At 35.8% G+C, this 16,852-nt stretch overlaps 3 protein-coding genes across 3 annotated transcripts; all 3 read right to left on the minus strand.

Annotated features, from left to right (window-relative positions):
• Positions 1–4: 4 nt before the first annotated feature.
• On the minus strand, positions 5–1,753 carry LOC125192776 (GDSL esterase/lipase At1g54790-like). The gene is made up of 5 exons (XM_048090426.2): positions 1,464–1,753; positions 1,048–1,248; positions 798–964; positions 435–705; positions 5–363 (listed from the first exon to the last, which is right to left on the minus strand). Exons 1-5 carry the CDS (start codon positions 1,690–1,692, stop codon positions 95–97), a joined length of 1,137 nt encoding a protein of 378 aa, XP_047946383.1. The 5' UTR covers positions 1,693–1,753; the 3' UTR covers positions 5–94.
• Positions 1,754–8,898: 7,145 nt separating this feature from the next.
• Positions 8,899–9,624, minus strand: LOC125196831 (putative calcium-binding protein CML19). Its single transcript, XM_048095481.2, has one exon. It carries the CDS (start codon positions 9,543–9,545, stop codon positions 9,033–9,035), a length of 513 nt encoding a protein of 170 aa, XP_047951438.1. The 5' UTR covers positions 9,546–9,624; the 3' UTR covers positions 8,899–9,032.
• A 3,033-nt stretch (positions 9,625–12,657) lies between these two features.
• On the minus strand, positions 12,658–13,055 carry LOC125195121 (uncharacterized). Its single transcript, XM_048093317.1, has 2 exons — positions 12,721–13,055; positions 12,658–12,664 (listed from the first exon to the last, which is right to left on the minus strand). Exons 1-2 carry the CDS (start codon positions 13,053–13,055, stop codon positions 12,658–12,660), a joined length of 342 nt encoding a protein of 113 aa, XP_047949274.1.
• Positions 13,056–16,852: the final 3,797 nt, after the last annotated feature.

Below are 16,852 nucleotides of genomic sequence, written 5' to 3' on the forward strand. Positions count from 1 at the left end.
GAAATTTGATGCAAATATTTCACTCATCTTGATGCGTGGAGAGTGGAATGAATCAATAGGGTTACTATCTCATGTTAACAAATATATAGAATCTTCAGAATTTGAGCTTTAAAAGGAAAGGCATTTTGTCAGCAAAGGGTGGATCAGAGTATTTTCCAGTGAGAATCTGTGAGGCAACATACTGATTTGCAGCCTCAGTGTAATGGATTCCATCCCAGCTTATGTATTCTGTAGTATCATTGCATCCCTTGGCCGTCACTGAAATCCCATTCACGACCTTGGTCTTACCGCAAGGAACCCGTATGTCGTAGTTCAGTGGTGGTCCTCCATATCCACAGCACGCCATCAACGCCTGTTCGAACCCTGTAAGTCAAGTCATCAGTATTTTTGCCAAATATTTCAAGCTAAACCTCTTTCTTATTCATTGCACTTACCATATCTAGAGTAGTTTGCAATGAGGTTGGACTTAATTGTGTAAATGTCGACATACGTGACGTTTGCATCTTGATACTGTCCCTGCAATTTTTTACAGAGAGCGTGCAGTTGCAGGTTGAAAAGTTTTGAAGCTTGGTTGTGAGAGTTGACGCATCCAAGCTCATCTAGCTTCGAAGCATCTCTGCCGAATTTGGCAATGTTTTGAGGCAAGCAGCCAAGGGGGCCGGTGTTGTGAATCCAGAAATCTCTAGCTCCTTCGTCGTACAGTTTCTGCAGGAAGTTGGAAAGATTTGTTGACTCATCATCTTCATCTAAGCTATGATGATGTATGTGAGAAACGGTCAAGACATGGCATTGCCAACCTCAATTCCTTCTTCAAATTCTGATAAAATTGTTGGGATTGAAGCAAGAACTTGATCAGCTGTCTTGGAGTAGAAGGCGCCCGCCAGATCATTTTGGCCTATGTCGAACATGTAGAGCGCCTTCTGGAAGTAATCCTGAGCCGGCAGGTATTTGTCGAATCTCGTGGCTGTTGTGTTTACAGGTATGTAAGGAGGTGATTGGTACGAAGGAATAGAATATTAGTATTGTGTTATTGGAAGATTGAAATACATTTAGTGAGGATATCCACAGCTTGTGCCTTGAACCTCAGAAACTGAGCTACTTGAATCTTGAACGAAAACGGACAAACTGAGTAAGGCGTTGGCGGAAGAGTGGTGGCGCCTGCAGCTGCAAAGTTGCACCCTCTTCTGAAAATCGGTGCTGCAATTGACTCCAAATATGGATTCAACAAGGGCAAGTCCATTGCATCCACTGCAGACAAACATCAACACTAGCAGGTTTGCATTTTATTTTTCAGAATAAGAGCTAATGTTACAACGTATACATTTTGCTGATGGCATCCAAACATATAAGAAAAAACATATAAGTCTCACTCTTCTTATACAAACATATAAGAAAAACTACCTATATTTTGTGTTGATGGATGATGAAATATAGATTGTATGATGGGAAGAGAGAATGCTCACTCAGAAAGTCGATGATCAATCGGCCATCACAGAACCGTCCTGAGGGCTTCTGGAAGTAAGTCTGGCCGTTGGGCGGCTCGAGGTGGTCGGCCATGCCGGCCACTAGGTTGCCGGTGTCAGAATTGGAGTCACCGAAGTTAAAAACTGCCGGATAGCTGAAATCAACGGCGGTGGCTGGTGCACAGAAGATGAGGAGGAGGAAGGTGAGGTGTTGGAAGGTAGAAGCCATGTTGATTATGGTAGCCTCTTGTTGTACCTATAAAATAAAAGGGGTTGGCAATTTTAGAGTGCTTTTCAAGTTATGGTTCTTTTTAACTGGGGACTATTCATAGTGTACAAGGTAGCCAATGGCTGTCCTTTCCATATTCAAGGTTGCTTTACTGTTACAAGATTTTCAAGCAATATATCTTTTTTTGGGTAACAAACTAACAATTGATGCTATGTGTCACCTAAAGCTGGCCAATTTGCTCAACTCATCATATTTGACATTTTAAATAAGGTTAATGGTTTAAAAACACGAATTGTGTACGGATTTTGTTCTGCGGATAATTTTTGTTTGGATAGAGTGAGTATTTTATACTAGTAAATTACTCCTTTCATCCACAGAAGATGTCACACTTTCTTTTTTGAAAAAAGTTCTCCCTCACATAAATATAAAAATTATATTTTCTCTCTCCATTTAACACATAAAACAAAACCTCTTAAAATCACGTGCCGTCCCACAAGTGTGACATCTTTTATAGGATGGAGGGAGTACAAAACTTTGATACATATTTAGAAGATGAGTGATCAATTGCTAACTCACTCTCTAATTGTTAATTGCTGACTACAACTAATTTAAGATCATAGGATTTTAGAAATCTAGTAGTCTAAAATTTACCACGTGTAATTTTCGTTTTTATTAATTAAATAAAAAAAAATAAAAAAAAATACCAAATTAGGATTTTGAATGAAAATTTCAATATAGTGTTTTGAAAATATCAACACAATGCTTTGCTTATGTCAACACTCAACACATTGCTTTAAGAATGACATTCTACATGTATTATATTGGCATATTTTATATACTAAGTTGACATTTGTTGCTGTATAAAAAAATTGAATTTTTTGTTTTTTCAAATTTTGACATCGAAACATATGCAAGTAAGATATCGTTAGAATCCTTATGAAATTATCTTTAATTTAATATATGTTGTGCGAAAAAATAATTTAAATCGAGAAAGTTATATGCGTTTTAAAGTTATGGGATATTTTTCAAAAGTTAGTTACAACTAATTTGTTGTAAATTGACCTTAATACCCTTATTGACATTTTTTGTTGATCGTATTGATATTTCGGCCGGATAATCTAAACCCGTGAATTGAATATCCAAGAGCATCTCCAATGCTACCCTCTTCCCGCCGGACTTCCCAAAAACACCTCCTGTCACGTCATAAGGACTTTCCACTGCACAATCCGGACTTCCCATCGCCCTTCCCGCGTGGACTTCCCCCAATAAAAAAAATTCACAAATATTCAATTTACGTTACGGAATTAAAATTTCAACACGAATACGGACGGGAAAAATGCAACAACTTCATTAAAAAAAACTTACATAATTAAATTAAAAAATTTACATAGTCATAAAACCAAAAAAAAATACAACCACAAGATACAAATGTGATTCTCGGCTCACTCCTCGTCCTCCGCGTCGTCCCCGTTGCCAGTGCCGCTGCCGTCGTCCCCGCCGCCAGTCTTGGCGCCATCATCGAGCATGAGTGTCATCCTCAAATCGCGCCTCAATGTGTGGATGACATCCTTTAACATCCTCTTGTAAAAATGATCGGTCGTATTATGCCATCTATGTATGGTCTGTACCAGGCTAGCCATTTGCTGCGCGCGGGCGAGATTGTTGTACTCTTGAGGGGTCTCCGATTGGACCTTGTCGGACCCGCTGGCGCTTCCCCTTGCCATCCGCTGCGCAGTCTTTTGCCCAATCAGGCGACGACGGCGGCGGGAAGACGATTGAGGGGTCAGGATCACTGCCTCGGCTTCACGGAGCTCGTGCGAACCGGCACTGCCGTTGTACTCGCCGGAAGCGCTGATCTTCGTCCGCTTCGGCCAGCCCACTTCAACACCCGCAAAACTTTTGGGAATTCTTCACCACGAGAAAGACCTCCCAATGCTCGAATTCACGGAACTTCAACAACCTGTCGGGGTACTGCTGCATGGTACGGTTCTTCACATCCTCCTCGGACATACCGCTGGTTGCCTGGCGGAGGTTGTTTTGGTAGAGGCCGGCAAATCGACTAAGCTTAGGCCTCAACCGATCCCACTGTTTCCGGCATTGCTCGGGACCGTGAGGCTTCCCATCAGCCGGTTTGAATTTGAGGTAGCCTTAACTAATGTGAAACCACATTCTGTCGATATGCCGGTTAGCCCCGATGTAGGGATCCTCAACTACACCGAACCAGGCCTTCGCCAGCGCGGCGTTTTCCGCCACGGTCCAGATGGTCCTCCTTCCCGTCTCCTCCACATCTTCCTCGACCCCTGTACGCGATGAAGAGGTCGGGCCTTTCCCCTTGCCCTTGCCTTTTCCCCTGCCCCTGCCCCTGCCCCTTGCCCTGTCCCTGCCTCACTGAGAGTCTCCCTGACCGGAGATAGCCCCAACTCCTCAAAAGAGAAAGTGTCGATGCCGGTGAACTGAGTCTCCAAAGGAGTATTCTGGGGAGAATCACTAGACAATAAATCCATATATGGGCGATAAACATTGTCCCCAGGTCTTTGGGGGCCCCTGCTACCCCCTGCAACGGCAGACATGGTCTGCATCATATCGGGCACCATTCCCCCCATCATAGTTGGTGTTATTCCCTCCCTCCATCATAGTTGGTGTCATGCCCCTCATCTCTGCTGCCCCGGGCATCATTCCCGGCATCATCCCACCCATCCCACCCATCTAATTGTACATATTGTAGTACGGGGATATTTGGGGATGCATCCCCGCCATTTGGGGAACCATCCCCGCCATTCCGCTCGAGTTTCCCTCACCTCCGGCGGGAAACGTCGACGTTTGTGACTTGCTCGTGGCGGGAGAGTTCCTATTGTTCTTCATTTATCTTCAACAAAAATGAAATTTAGAGAGAGAGAAACTTGTTATCACAAGTGGTGCGAGTGAAATGAAGTTCAACGAGCAGTATATATAGAGTTTTTTTTAAAAAAAATTTAAAAAGGCGGACGTCCGCGAGTCGTCACAATGGCGGACGTTCGCACGCCCTTCCGCCGACGACCGCATCCTCACGGGACGTCCACGTCCGTTCCTCTACGCTCTAATGGCGGACGTCCCGAGCACCCTTCCCGGAAGCCAATCCGACGTCCGACGAGAAGTGCCCCGCTGGAGATGCCCTAAGGGCTATTATTTAATTGTAATTAGCAATTAAGTATTGAGTTAACAATATAACACTCCCCCATCTATGAATATAAAAAATGCGAATTTTGAGAAAGTAATTTAGGCATTTTATAAGCTGCAGTTTGAGCAAAATATTAAAATATACTCCATCCGTTCTCAAGGAGTATGGACTATTTTATTTTTCATCCGTCCATGAAAAGTACTCCATGAATACTTTCTAATTTTGTAAAATTCAAACAACATATTACCCATACACATTATTTTATTTACTACTTATATCATTATCATTAACAACTTATACCATTACAATAATGTGGACCTCACTCTCCACTAACATTATTTCCACTACCCTTTCTCTTTCTCTATTACTTTTCCACTTTTTTTATTAAAACCCGTGTTGAACCCACTATTCATACTCTTTGGGGACAGAGAGAGTATATATTTTGGTGATGGCCTCTACAAATAAAAATCATCACATTTTATGTTCTGGTTTAAGACATTTGAGCAAATCAAGCATATCGAAAATATAGTTGACGAGGCACCTTTTCATAATTTTTAAATATTAATTATATTTTGGAGTAACATTTTTACTGCTGGGGTTTGGTGCCCCTTGCACAGCGGAAGACTTGTACAAAACAAATAAATCAGATACGGATCCATTTGATCGATTATGCGATTAATCAATTCACATGTTAAACAGATAATTGCATGCTAGAACGCAAATAATTCATGCTTAGAAAAATATAAATCCTAAACATGATTTCTAAGGTTTAGGGTTACCGATTTGATTCTCTAAAGAATCGTCGTTTGCTCGCGCCTTCTCCACGATGATGATCTTGAGTACTAGACCACGGATCTTCTCTTTAGTTCCCGAACTGTATCTCGATATCAGGGTGAGCTGATCTCATCAAAATACTAGGACTTGAATAAAGAAGACATAAAATTCCTCACGGAGGAGGAGCTGAAATTCTCACGGAGGAGAAAATAAAAAAATCGTTTCCTTCTGTAGAGAGAAAGGAACGAAAATTTCATAATGAAAATTGATTATTCTGTTTACTTTATTCTCCTATTTATATTAAGTTCCTTTTGGACCCAGACAGGGATCTATTGAAGGTTTTGGATATGGGCCCAACCCAATTAGTTTTTTACTAATTAAATTGAACCCACAATTTAACACAAGCTTATATTGGAATATTACGAAAAGCCACTACAAAAGTAATATTGACCTCCCCATCCAAATCCGAAATTACAAGTAATCCGAGTTTCCGTTATTTATATTATTTATTTCCCGCGCTTAAGATATAAATGTCCATTAATTAATTAATGTCTGCTATGACTTAATTAATTAATATCTTATTAACTCCAAGAGTGGACTTAGCAAGAAACACTTATTAATTATTCATAGAGTAATAAAACTCCAACTGGCTATTTTTCCGAATAATAAAACCTTGTTCGAGCTCCTCTTGAGGACATTATCAAACGAGACTCACCTCGTTGATGCACTATTTATTAGCACTAAAAATACCTGCAAGCATACAGGGTAGATCTAGTATAACTAAAGGTCAGTACCGGGATATCGAACACAGGGAATAAGATTGCAACTGACTACCATATACTAAGCGTCATATACTATCTAGAGACACAGAGATTTTTGGGTTTGGTTTATTAAACTAGACAGAAAATAAATAAACAAATAAAATAAAACATAAAAACTTATGATACAAAGCAGGCGTAAGAAAGTAGAATTTAAGGATTCAAAACACAATTGACTTCCTTGAATTACGGTCTCTAGAGTTATTAAGTCGGTCACTTAACTAGATTAAACCCCCTCCCGAGGTGAGAAATCCGTAGATTAGGTGTAATAATTGAAGTCCCCTTCTAATTTTTAGACCTAACTCCTAAAAGATTGTAAAGACCAATGACCTCACATGAAACCTCAACTCTCCCGAGTCCTATCGAATTAAAGTGCGAATTATCCCTCGTCCAAGTCAATTATTTCGTCTCTACTCTAATCAACTCTAGCATGTATTCAAGAGGTAGCTAATCAATTGAATATAAAAAGCACAAGGATAAATCAAATAACTGCAAGAGCTAACAAGGAAAATTCATTGAATATCTTCACCAAAAAATCCACAAAAGATGTTCTACTCATAGACAAGTAAAAACTACAAATAAAGTACGAGACATGGAAGAAATTGATAAAACCCAAGGTTGAATCTTCAATCTTCAATCTTCTCTTGCCTAGATCTGCAGAGCTCCGCTCCAATGAAAGATGGATGATTATATGTGTGGATTGTGGGATGAAAGAAGGTAGGGAGGGAGAAGGATTGGAGGCTCTGAGATAAAGATTAAAATTAGGTTTAGAGGTATTTATAGGCTGGAAAAAGGTTAATTTTCGTGGCCTTCAAGATATGGGGAGAGATTTGGCTTCACAATATAATAATTTATTTTCTTCCGTGAATTTCCGCCTAAATTCCCGACAGCTTTGACTGCACTGCGCAACGTTCGTAGAATAGTTATAACTTTCTTCACAGAACTCCGATTGAGACATGCGAGATATCCACGCGAAGCTCTTTCAAAGACGAAGAGAATGGTATGACCTAAGCACTGATTGAACTTCAAAATCGCTGGCAGGATGGGCTCAAACAGAGGCTGCTGCACATTGGCCTTTTTGCACCTTTTTTTCTATCTTTTTCTATCATATATCAACAAACACATTAAAAATACCAAATTTATAACATATGCAATTTAAGAACATAATTTGCATGATTGGCATTTAAAACGAGTCAAATCTAGTCCTTAAAAACATGCAAAATCAGTGTTTGTCACTCGTGCACGATTCAACATAATAGCAATCCTAGCACCGCTAGATATTAATCACCACTACCCAATATATCAGGATTATTGGATTGCGAAAAACCCGCACCATTAGATAAGTCAAAGTAGTGCATAATCAATACCGTATGTTCAATGCTAACATATGTAGATTAAGAAATAGTATTTTATCAAGACCTAGTCTTTCAGTCAATAGCATAAAGACACGTCTTGCTGTTAGATCCGTTCAGTGCTATACCACATCAATGTCATCTTATTTCAGTTAGGCTTAGAAATATTACGACTGACATTGCAACCTTTCACGATAGGTAGTCTAAGCCTATCTGGGTTGTGAAATTCTTCTTTTTCTTTTGCAAAGCATTGCATAGAACCGACTGTGTTACCTTAAAGTGGACGACGCTCACAACCAGTCTACTAAGGAAACGACTTAGACTTTGTTTGCTTCTTATACATTTAAATGTTCATAAAACATCTTATAAATGCACAAGCAAACACAATGTAATAATATACTGATTCTATTCGTGTGAAACTGTTCGAATAATACTGAATCGGGTTAAAAGTGGATTGTAGAGTTTTCCGTACACAAGCAAGATTCTATTCGTACTCGAAACATGCTTTCAGTATATCAAACCTAACATTTACGGCATTGAATTTTTTTAGATATTATTGGTATTATTGTTGACTTTGACAAGGTTATTACACAATTTAATTCTTGACTCATCGAGATTAAAATTGCCGATTTATAGTGAGTGTTGGTTCATCATTTTGTTTTTGTATTTGGTTTTTGTTTTCCATTAAAAGTCTTTTTTAACTATTTTTCTTGCACAATATGCATAATCTACTGCATACTGCGGGAAGATATTGTTGATTCATTTGAGCAAATGGAAAAGGCTGTAGGACAGATTCTTGTAGTTATTGTCCAATTTTGTAGACCCAGTTTTTTTGGAAGTGATAATTTTTAAAAGAAAAAAGTTGTATGTTTATTTAAAGATTTGTACATTAAAATTTTAAATTGTAGGTGAAATTGTCGTCGAACACACATTACTCCATAATATACTATCTCGGGCTTACATGAATCATGACATGGATGAGTTTAACAATATAGGAATCTTAAAGAGAGATAATTTGTGTTTCATTTTATTAATTTTTGCTTGAAACTAGAGTGTTTCATGTTTATTAATTTTTGGTTTACTTAAAGAGAGATAACACCCGTGCTACACATGAAAATTAATTCCGATCATTAAATTATAAGAAGAGATTTACAATTTATAGTTTATACGGATCCTCATTTAAAACATCATTATTTGGTTCCTTTTATAGGAAGACACACCACACTCAAATCTGAGTAATTAGGAAGCAGGCGCAGGAGTCATCATTTGTTGGAAGTGATGAAACCCGATTCCACCCTCCCCTTCCGAATCAAACACCCCAATCATCGCCACGCACTCATCATACGATCTCGGATCCCCCAACTGGCCCAGCACCCGCTGCAGGCTCCGCGCCGTGATCCGACCCGTCCCCTCCCATTCATACACCCCAAATGCCGCCCTCAAATCCTCCTCCTCCTGCCCCCCTCCCATCATCCGCAGGAAATCCTCCATGTCAAGCATCTTGTCATTGTCCGAATCCAGATGGCAGATGTTCCCCTCCGCCTCCTCACTCGACATGTACTCCCCCACCGACTCCATACGCGACCGCAGCTCCGCCGCTGAGATCTTCCCGTCGCCATCGCTGTCGAAGCGGCGGAACACCTCCCTCATCTCCTCCTCCTCTCGAGACATAGAGCCCCACTTCGATTTGGGCTTCATGGAGGAGGCTTGCTTCTTGGGAGAGGATGAGAAGAAGCATTTCACAGCTTCCATTGATAGATTCAATTTAATTAGTGTGTTGTGCTATAATGAATGCAGTAGTTAGTTATACTAATTGTGTTGCATATTTCATGCTTGATAATGAAATATTTATATTGACACCTAAATAGGATGGGAATTTGCTCAGAAATTGCTGCTTACGCTAACAAATTGTTCACGAAGTTGCATGGAAGTTTCATCTCTGGGCCCCATGAAGATGACCCAAGTGTAAAGGAACAGAATACAATGTTTTTATTAGTTTTCCCTTTGTCCTAACATTTTTCTCTTTGGCATAGATGGAAAAAATATTTAAGGAGTTAATTGGAGGAAGAATATAGACTAGAAGGGACAATAAAGTAAGTAGGAAAGTTTTAATAAGAGAGATTAAGTGTTTTGCGTTTTGTCAAAAAGAAAATGATCAAATTATAATGAAACGCTAGAAAAGAATATGATATATATCCAACGAATATGATCATATCCAACACTAATATGACAGAGGAAGTTTAATTAAGAACTGACATTTAAAATTTTGTTTATATATACATACACAAATAAAAATTGTTGGATCATACATTGAAAAATCGATCTTCAAAATACTCTGGCTCGATCCACCACTATATGTTAAGAAAGGACCTTTAATCAGTTTAGTGTTAAACTAACCATGAAATCAGTTCAATTGATAATATGTTACTTCTTCATTTAATAAGTTGGGATTAGAGTTATCGTATAGGTAGATGGAGAAACATTATTGATTTTTTGAAAATATTAGGGTCAAGGTAGATAATTTAATATGATAATCATATATAAATCATGTATTCGATTATATTTTATTTAATTATTTTGTAGTTTCCACTGAAATGGATACAATGAATGAATAAATGATACTCCCTCCGTTCCCTTATAGTTGAGGCGGAACTTTTCAGCACGGAATTTAAGAAATGAATGTTGAGTGTGTTAAATAAATAGATAAAAAAGTAAGAAAGAGAAAAAGGTAGAGAGAATAAAGTAAAAAGTGAATAAAGTAGAGAGAATAAAGTAAGAAAGAGGAAAAAGTAACTATAAATGGAAATGACTCAACTATGAGGGAACTTCCCGAAATAGAAAAATGACTCAACTATGAAGGAACGGGGGAAGTACTTGTACTAGATTCGAAATAAAGAACAAAAAATAAGCACTAAATATATGTTCTTATATTAGGCCACCAATCACCTATTTCGTTAATGAAATTAGACATAGGATTAGGAATAATTGCTCAATTGGGGTTCGGCTAGCCTAAGTTCCAAATTCAGCCAACCCTATCAGAAGTCGCGCGTGGACTTGCTACATATATTAACTGCAAAACTTCTTACTAGGACATGTGATACCCAACACATTTGGCCCTTAGGTGCATTGTGAGTGCCCGGCCGGGGACACCCACAGATGGAGAAAGAGTCCTCTACGGCCCTCTTTCGTGAATAGGAGAAGAGCATGCAACTCTCTTGCTGGAAGAATCGACGATGTTGTAGATGCATTGAGTAATGTCGTAGTGCAATATAGATAATAAGCTCGATGTGTTGTTGTGATGTTGTAGTCACTTGTAGATTTTTTTGATTTTTTTAGTGACACGTGTTAAAAATGGGCAAACCTTAAAAATCTCAAAGAAACTCTCTATTTGAATAATTTTTCATATACCATATATCAAATTAAATGTAAATTTATGAGGATTTTAACGAAATCTCAATTGCATGTGTTTGGACGATAAATTTGCACGAGAAAATATAATTTGTATATATCTATAACGACCTGTGCATTAAAATGTTATTAATTGTATTCATGCAATGACCTAAATTCGATATATACCGAAAAATTAGCATCCTTTATCTAGTTTAGACTACTTTATGGTCTGTTCCACTCAGTTCTGTTTACCTGAATTAGTTAGTCTGTTAACTTAGTAAGATGAGTCCCACTTAGTTGCCCAGTTTAAGAAGTCTGGGCCAAAATGATAAGTACTCCTCTCTCCGTCCCTGCTAAGATGACACATTGCTTAGCCGGCACGGGATTTTAGGAGTTATTGGTTAAAGTGTTTAATTGGAGAGAGAAGGTGGATGTAAGTATTAAAGTAGAGAGATAAAGAAAGATGAATATTTTAATATGAGTGAGAAAAAGTGGTTGAGTGTATTAATTGAAGAGAGAAAGTTACCAAAAAAGGAAATGTATCATCTTAATTGGGACAAACTAAAAAGGAAAACGTGTCATCTTAAGCGAGACGGAGGGAGTAGTACAATACATTTATTATTAGGCCCTTGTTTATTGATAAGTCCATTAAATTATTCAGTGTGCTACCCTTTTTTACCTACAAAAGCCCAGTTTCCTGTGACAGAATTTGTTGATTCTAGTTTAAATAAATGCTTTGGATTTAAACAATTAATCATTAAATAAGTATTTATTTTGAAATATGCTTTGGTATTCAAATGCGTTTCTACTACTTTTTAGATTGATGATTTGCGTTCTCGTTTTTAGTGTCTCATTTATCTAGAATGTGGAATGTTTATAATTCTTATAAATAATAATAAGAATTTATATGAAGTGATGGTTCGCGTCTTAACATTGTCCTTTATTGAGGAAAAAACAATCCTGTTAATATTTTGGTATTAATAAGTTTTCTCCAATGAAATTGTCAAGTAAAAAATGTGAAATAAGATGGGAGATGGCGCTCCACTATTATAATATAAATTTTAAACAATTATTTAAATATTTTATTTCTTTCTCTTTCACAATATTGCCTTTGTGCACTTTTACATGTCATATAAAACTATTTTTGGATATCTACTATCAAATGTTTCATTTTATTTTTATTATTTTCGTTAAATAAACTTTATAATTCACTAATTAGTTTTATTTATACTTTATTATCCATTAATATATAAAAATATGACATGCATTTCATTATCCACTTTCATCCATTTATCTATACAATTCTAAAATATGTGTTAGATCAAAGTATAGCAACCAATTAACACAACCATACAAAAGAGAAGAATTTAACACTCTACAATCATCAAGACTTTATAATTGAGTTAAAAGTAATCTTGATACCACATCAATTATGAGTGGGGTTTGAACACAAGTTGATCAAATTATTATGAAATCAAAAACTAGAAACAAAAGAAAGAAAAACATAATCTTTTTCATATTATCACCATTAACATACCCCTCCCCAACCTCCTCATTTCCCCCACCAAACGAACCATACCCATTCAATCCAGAAAATACAACCCTAGGCATAAATCTGCCGCTCTGCGCCGGCGGCCGACGACGACGCTGAAACGTGGCGCCGCCCCTTCCATTGAGCGGAATCAACTCCTCATCTCGGATCAGGGCCTTGCAAACGGGGCATTCGTGGCATTGCGAGTGGAATCGGAGCCATTCGTAGAGGCACGGCCAGCAATGGAGATGGCCGCAACGGGTGATCACCGGATCTTCAGCTAATCCGAAGCAAATATTGCACTCGAAGCCGGCGGTTTCGCCGCCCTCCTCCGTATGCATTTTCTATCCTTTCTTTCTTTGATTCGTTAGGGGGAAAACTGAGTCTCATTAATTTGAAGAGCGAAAAAGTTGAATGTGTTTTGCGAGATTACTCTCCAAATTTGACTTTCATTTATACATAATGTGAATTCTATTACTTAATTATTGAGTTCAGCAGTATTACTTTGATTTTTTGTTCATGCTGACAAATCTATCCACCTTTTAGGAGCCCAGCCATTAAATATATTCTAGCTAAAATATTAGAGGTCCTTATATCTTAATCATCGATTTTCGATTTGTTAAGTCTTTTTATATTTTTTTTTCGTTATTAGTTTAGATATTTATAGTTTTATAATTAATCTAATTGGACGGACACACTACTAAAGGAGCAGGGTTTAAGTCATTTGTGAACATTATCATAATTTGTCTTCGGTCGTTATCGAAAGGAAGTGGAGTATCAAATTATCAATCAATATTTATTTGGGTCCTCCTTTTTTGAATGAATATATCAAGTCTGTTAACCTTTTCATTAACTATATACATTCCACATCATCAAAGATTAATAAATATTAACTCCGCGTTGGACTTAATAGAAAATGGTGAGAGTTTGGGAAGGTGGGGAATTTTTTAAATGAATTTCCGAAGAAAAAGGTGAGGATGGAGATTTTAAAAATGAATATCATAAAAAGAAGGCGAAGTGGACATAGAATAATATGCATATATCAAGCGAACTGAATTTAATTTTACGCAACTATGACTCAATATACATCCAATATTGGGTGCGGAAGGTCAATTTAACAGCAAAGTGACGATACCATAATAATATTATTAAGTTGCAGCGAATGAAATCACCATCTCGAGTAAAAAAATAATCAATTCATTAAATAATTTTTCTAATGGGTTTATATAAAAACACAATGTCTTGTTGAGGCTGAGTTCTATCGAGATTTTAGCGAGTTTATAAGCCACATGACATTATTAATTTCTAACTATTCTCCAACTATATGCAATTGTTCAAACTTCAAAACCCATCTGCAAACTATAAAAATTCTTGACATAGTAATGTAGAGAATTGATTTATTTAGGCATAGTAATGTAAGAATAACGACAAAACGTGTAATGCCCAGTTAGTGGAAAAGTTTAACGATTTATATATCTCTATTTAGAAATGATACAAATCGAACTAAAAGACGTTATATAATGAAAATATTATTAAAATAAAAAACAATCAAAATTAAAAATCAGAGTACGAAAACCTTTTTAAGTATGTTTTACCAATATCTAATGGTTGGTTGCTTTATTTATGTCAATATATATAAGATCATCTCCAAGGGAAAGGGTATATTGAGAAAGTATATTTCTCATTTACCTTCTCAAAAAAGTTATTATACCTTCTTAAAAAGTAATGGACTCCAAGGAAAGAAGGTAAATTAAAAAGCAAACAAAATAACTAATTTTATACATTTTCTATCAAGAAGAGGTAAAGATACCTTCTCAAAATGAAAGAAGGTATAATCCCTACTCAAATACCCTTTCCATTGGAGCATGAACTTTTATGAAGAATAGGTATTTATGGTAGTTATTTCTATTTACCTCTCCATTTACCCTCTCTCTTGGAGATGCTCTAAGGAGGAATGATCGCAATAAGAGTATCTTTTAAAGATATAAAAGTTGAGGCACAATTATTAGCGTTTGAAAATTTTCAAAAGTAACAATTTAGTTAGCAAAAGAAAGCGTCATTAAAATAAGGGTAAATTATCTTAATCTTTAGATTTTTAGGATACTTCTATTTGTGTCCCATGATTTTAGTTGAGACACCAACAATAGGACACTTTATGAAGTGTTGGTGATATAATTAGATAAATAAATTAACGTCTTTAAATGTATTAAAAAATGTCCTTAACCGTTCTTTTGTTGTATTGTCGACTTTAAAAAGTACTTTTATAAATTTTAATAAAAGAAAAAATAATACTCCACAAATTTTAACACTTAAATGCCATTTTAAAAATCAAATTACATATTTTAAAAAATGTATAGATATGTAGTAGTATGTTTTTTTATGAGAATTAAATAGATTACTAAATCACTAGCAAATGAATCTTTTTTTGTTTGATCAAAGGTGTATCGAATTCATTTTTGGCGGAATCCGACTAATCCTGTTCGACCAGGTTTGCGGATTAAGGCTGAAAGTCAAATGAAGCAGTTTTTATTTGAAATTATGATAAGGCAGTTCGAAACCATGAAACCATCGGTGAACCGGTGATTGGAATCGGTGGTTCCTACATGGTCACGTTCCATTTTTTTCAAACCTTAATTAACCGGCTCGCATCCTTAAAACTCATAGTTCAAGTTCAACTTTATTCTTGTGGTTCTACTTACAAGGTTAATCACCGGTTCATGTAACCTCTGACATCTCTAAACTCTAATCATATCCACTAATTTGCAAAGGAGACAAACATAGTAAAAAAGTGTGAATTATATAATTTCTGGATAATTGACTTTTTATTTTCACAGTGTTCAATAAATTTTATTAGCTTTGATAAAAAAAATTTCTATATCAATGACTAGATTATTTCTTTTACTATCTTCATCTTTTAACAATAGTAACTTAGAATAAAAATGACGTGAGTTTTAACATATTGATAATGAAAAAGATATTATTATTAGTTTAGAATGAATCACATCTTATTAAAAAAATTTCTTTTCTAAAATAGGAAGTTTCTAATTTTAATCAACATACAAAAATAAAAATAGTTTATATTTGTGTAGGACGTAGTATAATTAATCTAATACTTGACATGATGCTTTGAAGTTTCTCTTCAGGCGATCCAACCAATCTATTAATAGTCACTTTGTTCACAACTAATGATTTTGTTTTTTATTTTGAGATATTAATCCCTTTCAAATTTGGTAGATATCCACTATTTTTTCACACTCTCCTTTTCTTTTTTTTTCTTTTTCTCCATATCAATCATTTATCTTCAACTAAATATTCCAATTATTTTTTCTGTTTCACATTTTATTAATTTTACATTAACATCACGTACACGAGTACTCAAAATTACTCCTATCATAATTTGGTGTCGACAAGAAGTTATTGCGTCGGTTTAATTGGGTGGGCTTTGTTGGGTTGGCCCATGCACATATACAAAATTTTGCAATCCTAACATAAAATACCGCAAAAATATATTCAACAAGTGCAATAGGATCAAATAATACGTTGATAGTGTCCAGCTTTGTGATCGCTAAATTGTCCTCTTAAATTTAGAGTTATTATTAATTGGGTGAAAATGACAATTCTATTTTTTGCAAAAGTGAACTACGTAAGTGGTACCTGATTTTTCACTTTCGCACATAAATAGTACTTGATCTTTATTTTATATCATTTTTGGTTTCCAGTGACAAAAATAATCCTAGATACCAAATATGTGATTTTTTTTTCAATGTAGAATATTTTTAGAAATTTTAAATTAAAAGTACCAAATATGTGATTATTTTTTCTTCCTTGTTTCTCTTTTTCTTCTTTAGTTTCTTCTTCTTTCTTTTTTCTTCATTTTCTTCTTTCTTTTTAGTATTTTATCTTCCTTTCTTTTTTCTTTTTTCTTTTTCCTCCTTAATTTATGTTTCTTCTTCCTTTTTGTTTTTGTTTTTTCTTCTTTTTCTTCTTTCTTTTTATTGTTTTTTTACATACATCTAATTGCATTCATAATATAAATAAAAAACAAAATACCTAATTAAATTAATTATTTAAAGTAATTAAATCAATTGAATATTTTTTATTAAATTATTTTATACTCATTTTAAGGTTGAAACACCTA

Source organism: Salvia hispanica, chromosome 4 (genome assembly GCF_029641045.1).
Source record: "Salvia hispanica isolate PSC_SH4W2 chromosome 4, Shi_PSC_v1, whole genome shotgun sequence".
In the NCBI taxonomy this organism is placed as follows: domain Eukaryota; kingdom Viridiplantae; phylum Streptophyta; class Magnoliopsida; order Lamiales; family Lamiaceae; genus Salvia; species Salvia hispanica.

Excerpts from the sequence above, each read along its gene's own strand:
- LOC125196831 (XM_048095481.2), bottom strand. The coding sequence starts at position 9,545 with ATGGAAGCTGTGAAATGCTTCTTCTCATCCTCTCCCAAGAAGCAAGCC.
- LOC125195121 (XM_048093317.1), bottom strand. The coding sequence starts at position 13,055 with ATGCATACGGAGGAGGGCGGCGAAACCGCCGGCTTCGAGTGCAATATT.
- LOC125192776 (XM_048090426.2), bottom strand. The coding sequence starts at position 1,692 with ATGGCTTCTACCTTCCAACACCTCACCTTCCTCCTCCTCATCTTCTGT. Across the intron at positions 1,249-1,463 it reads ATTGATCATCGACTTTCTGA|TGGATGCAATGGACTTGCCC; the intron begins GTGAGCATTCTC and ends GTTTGTCTGCAG. Across the intron at positions 965-1,047 it reads TGTGGATATCCTCACTAAAT|CCACGAGATTCGACAAATAC; the intron begins GTATTTCAATCT and ends TAAACACAACAG.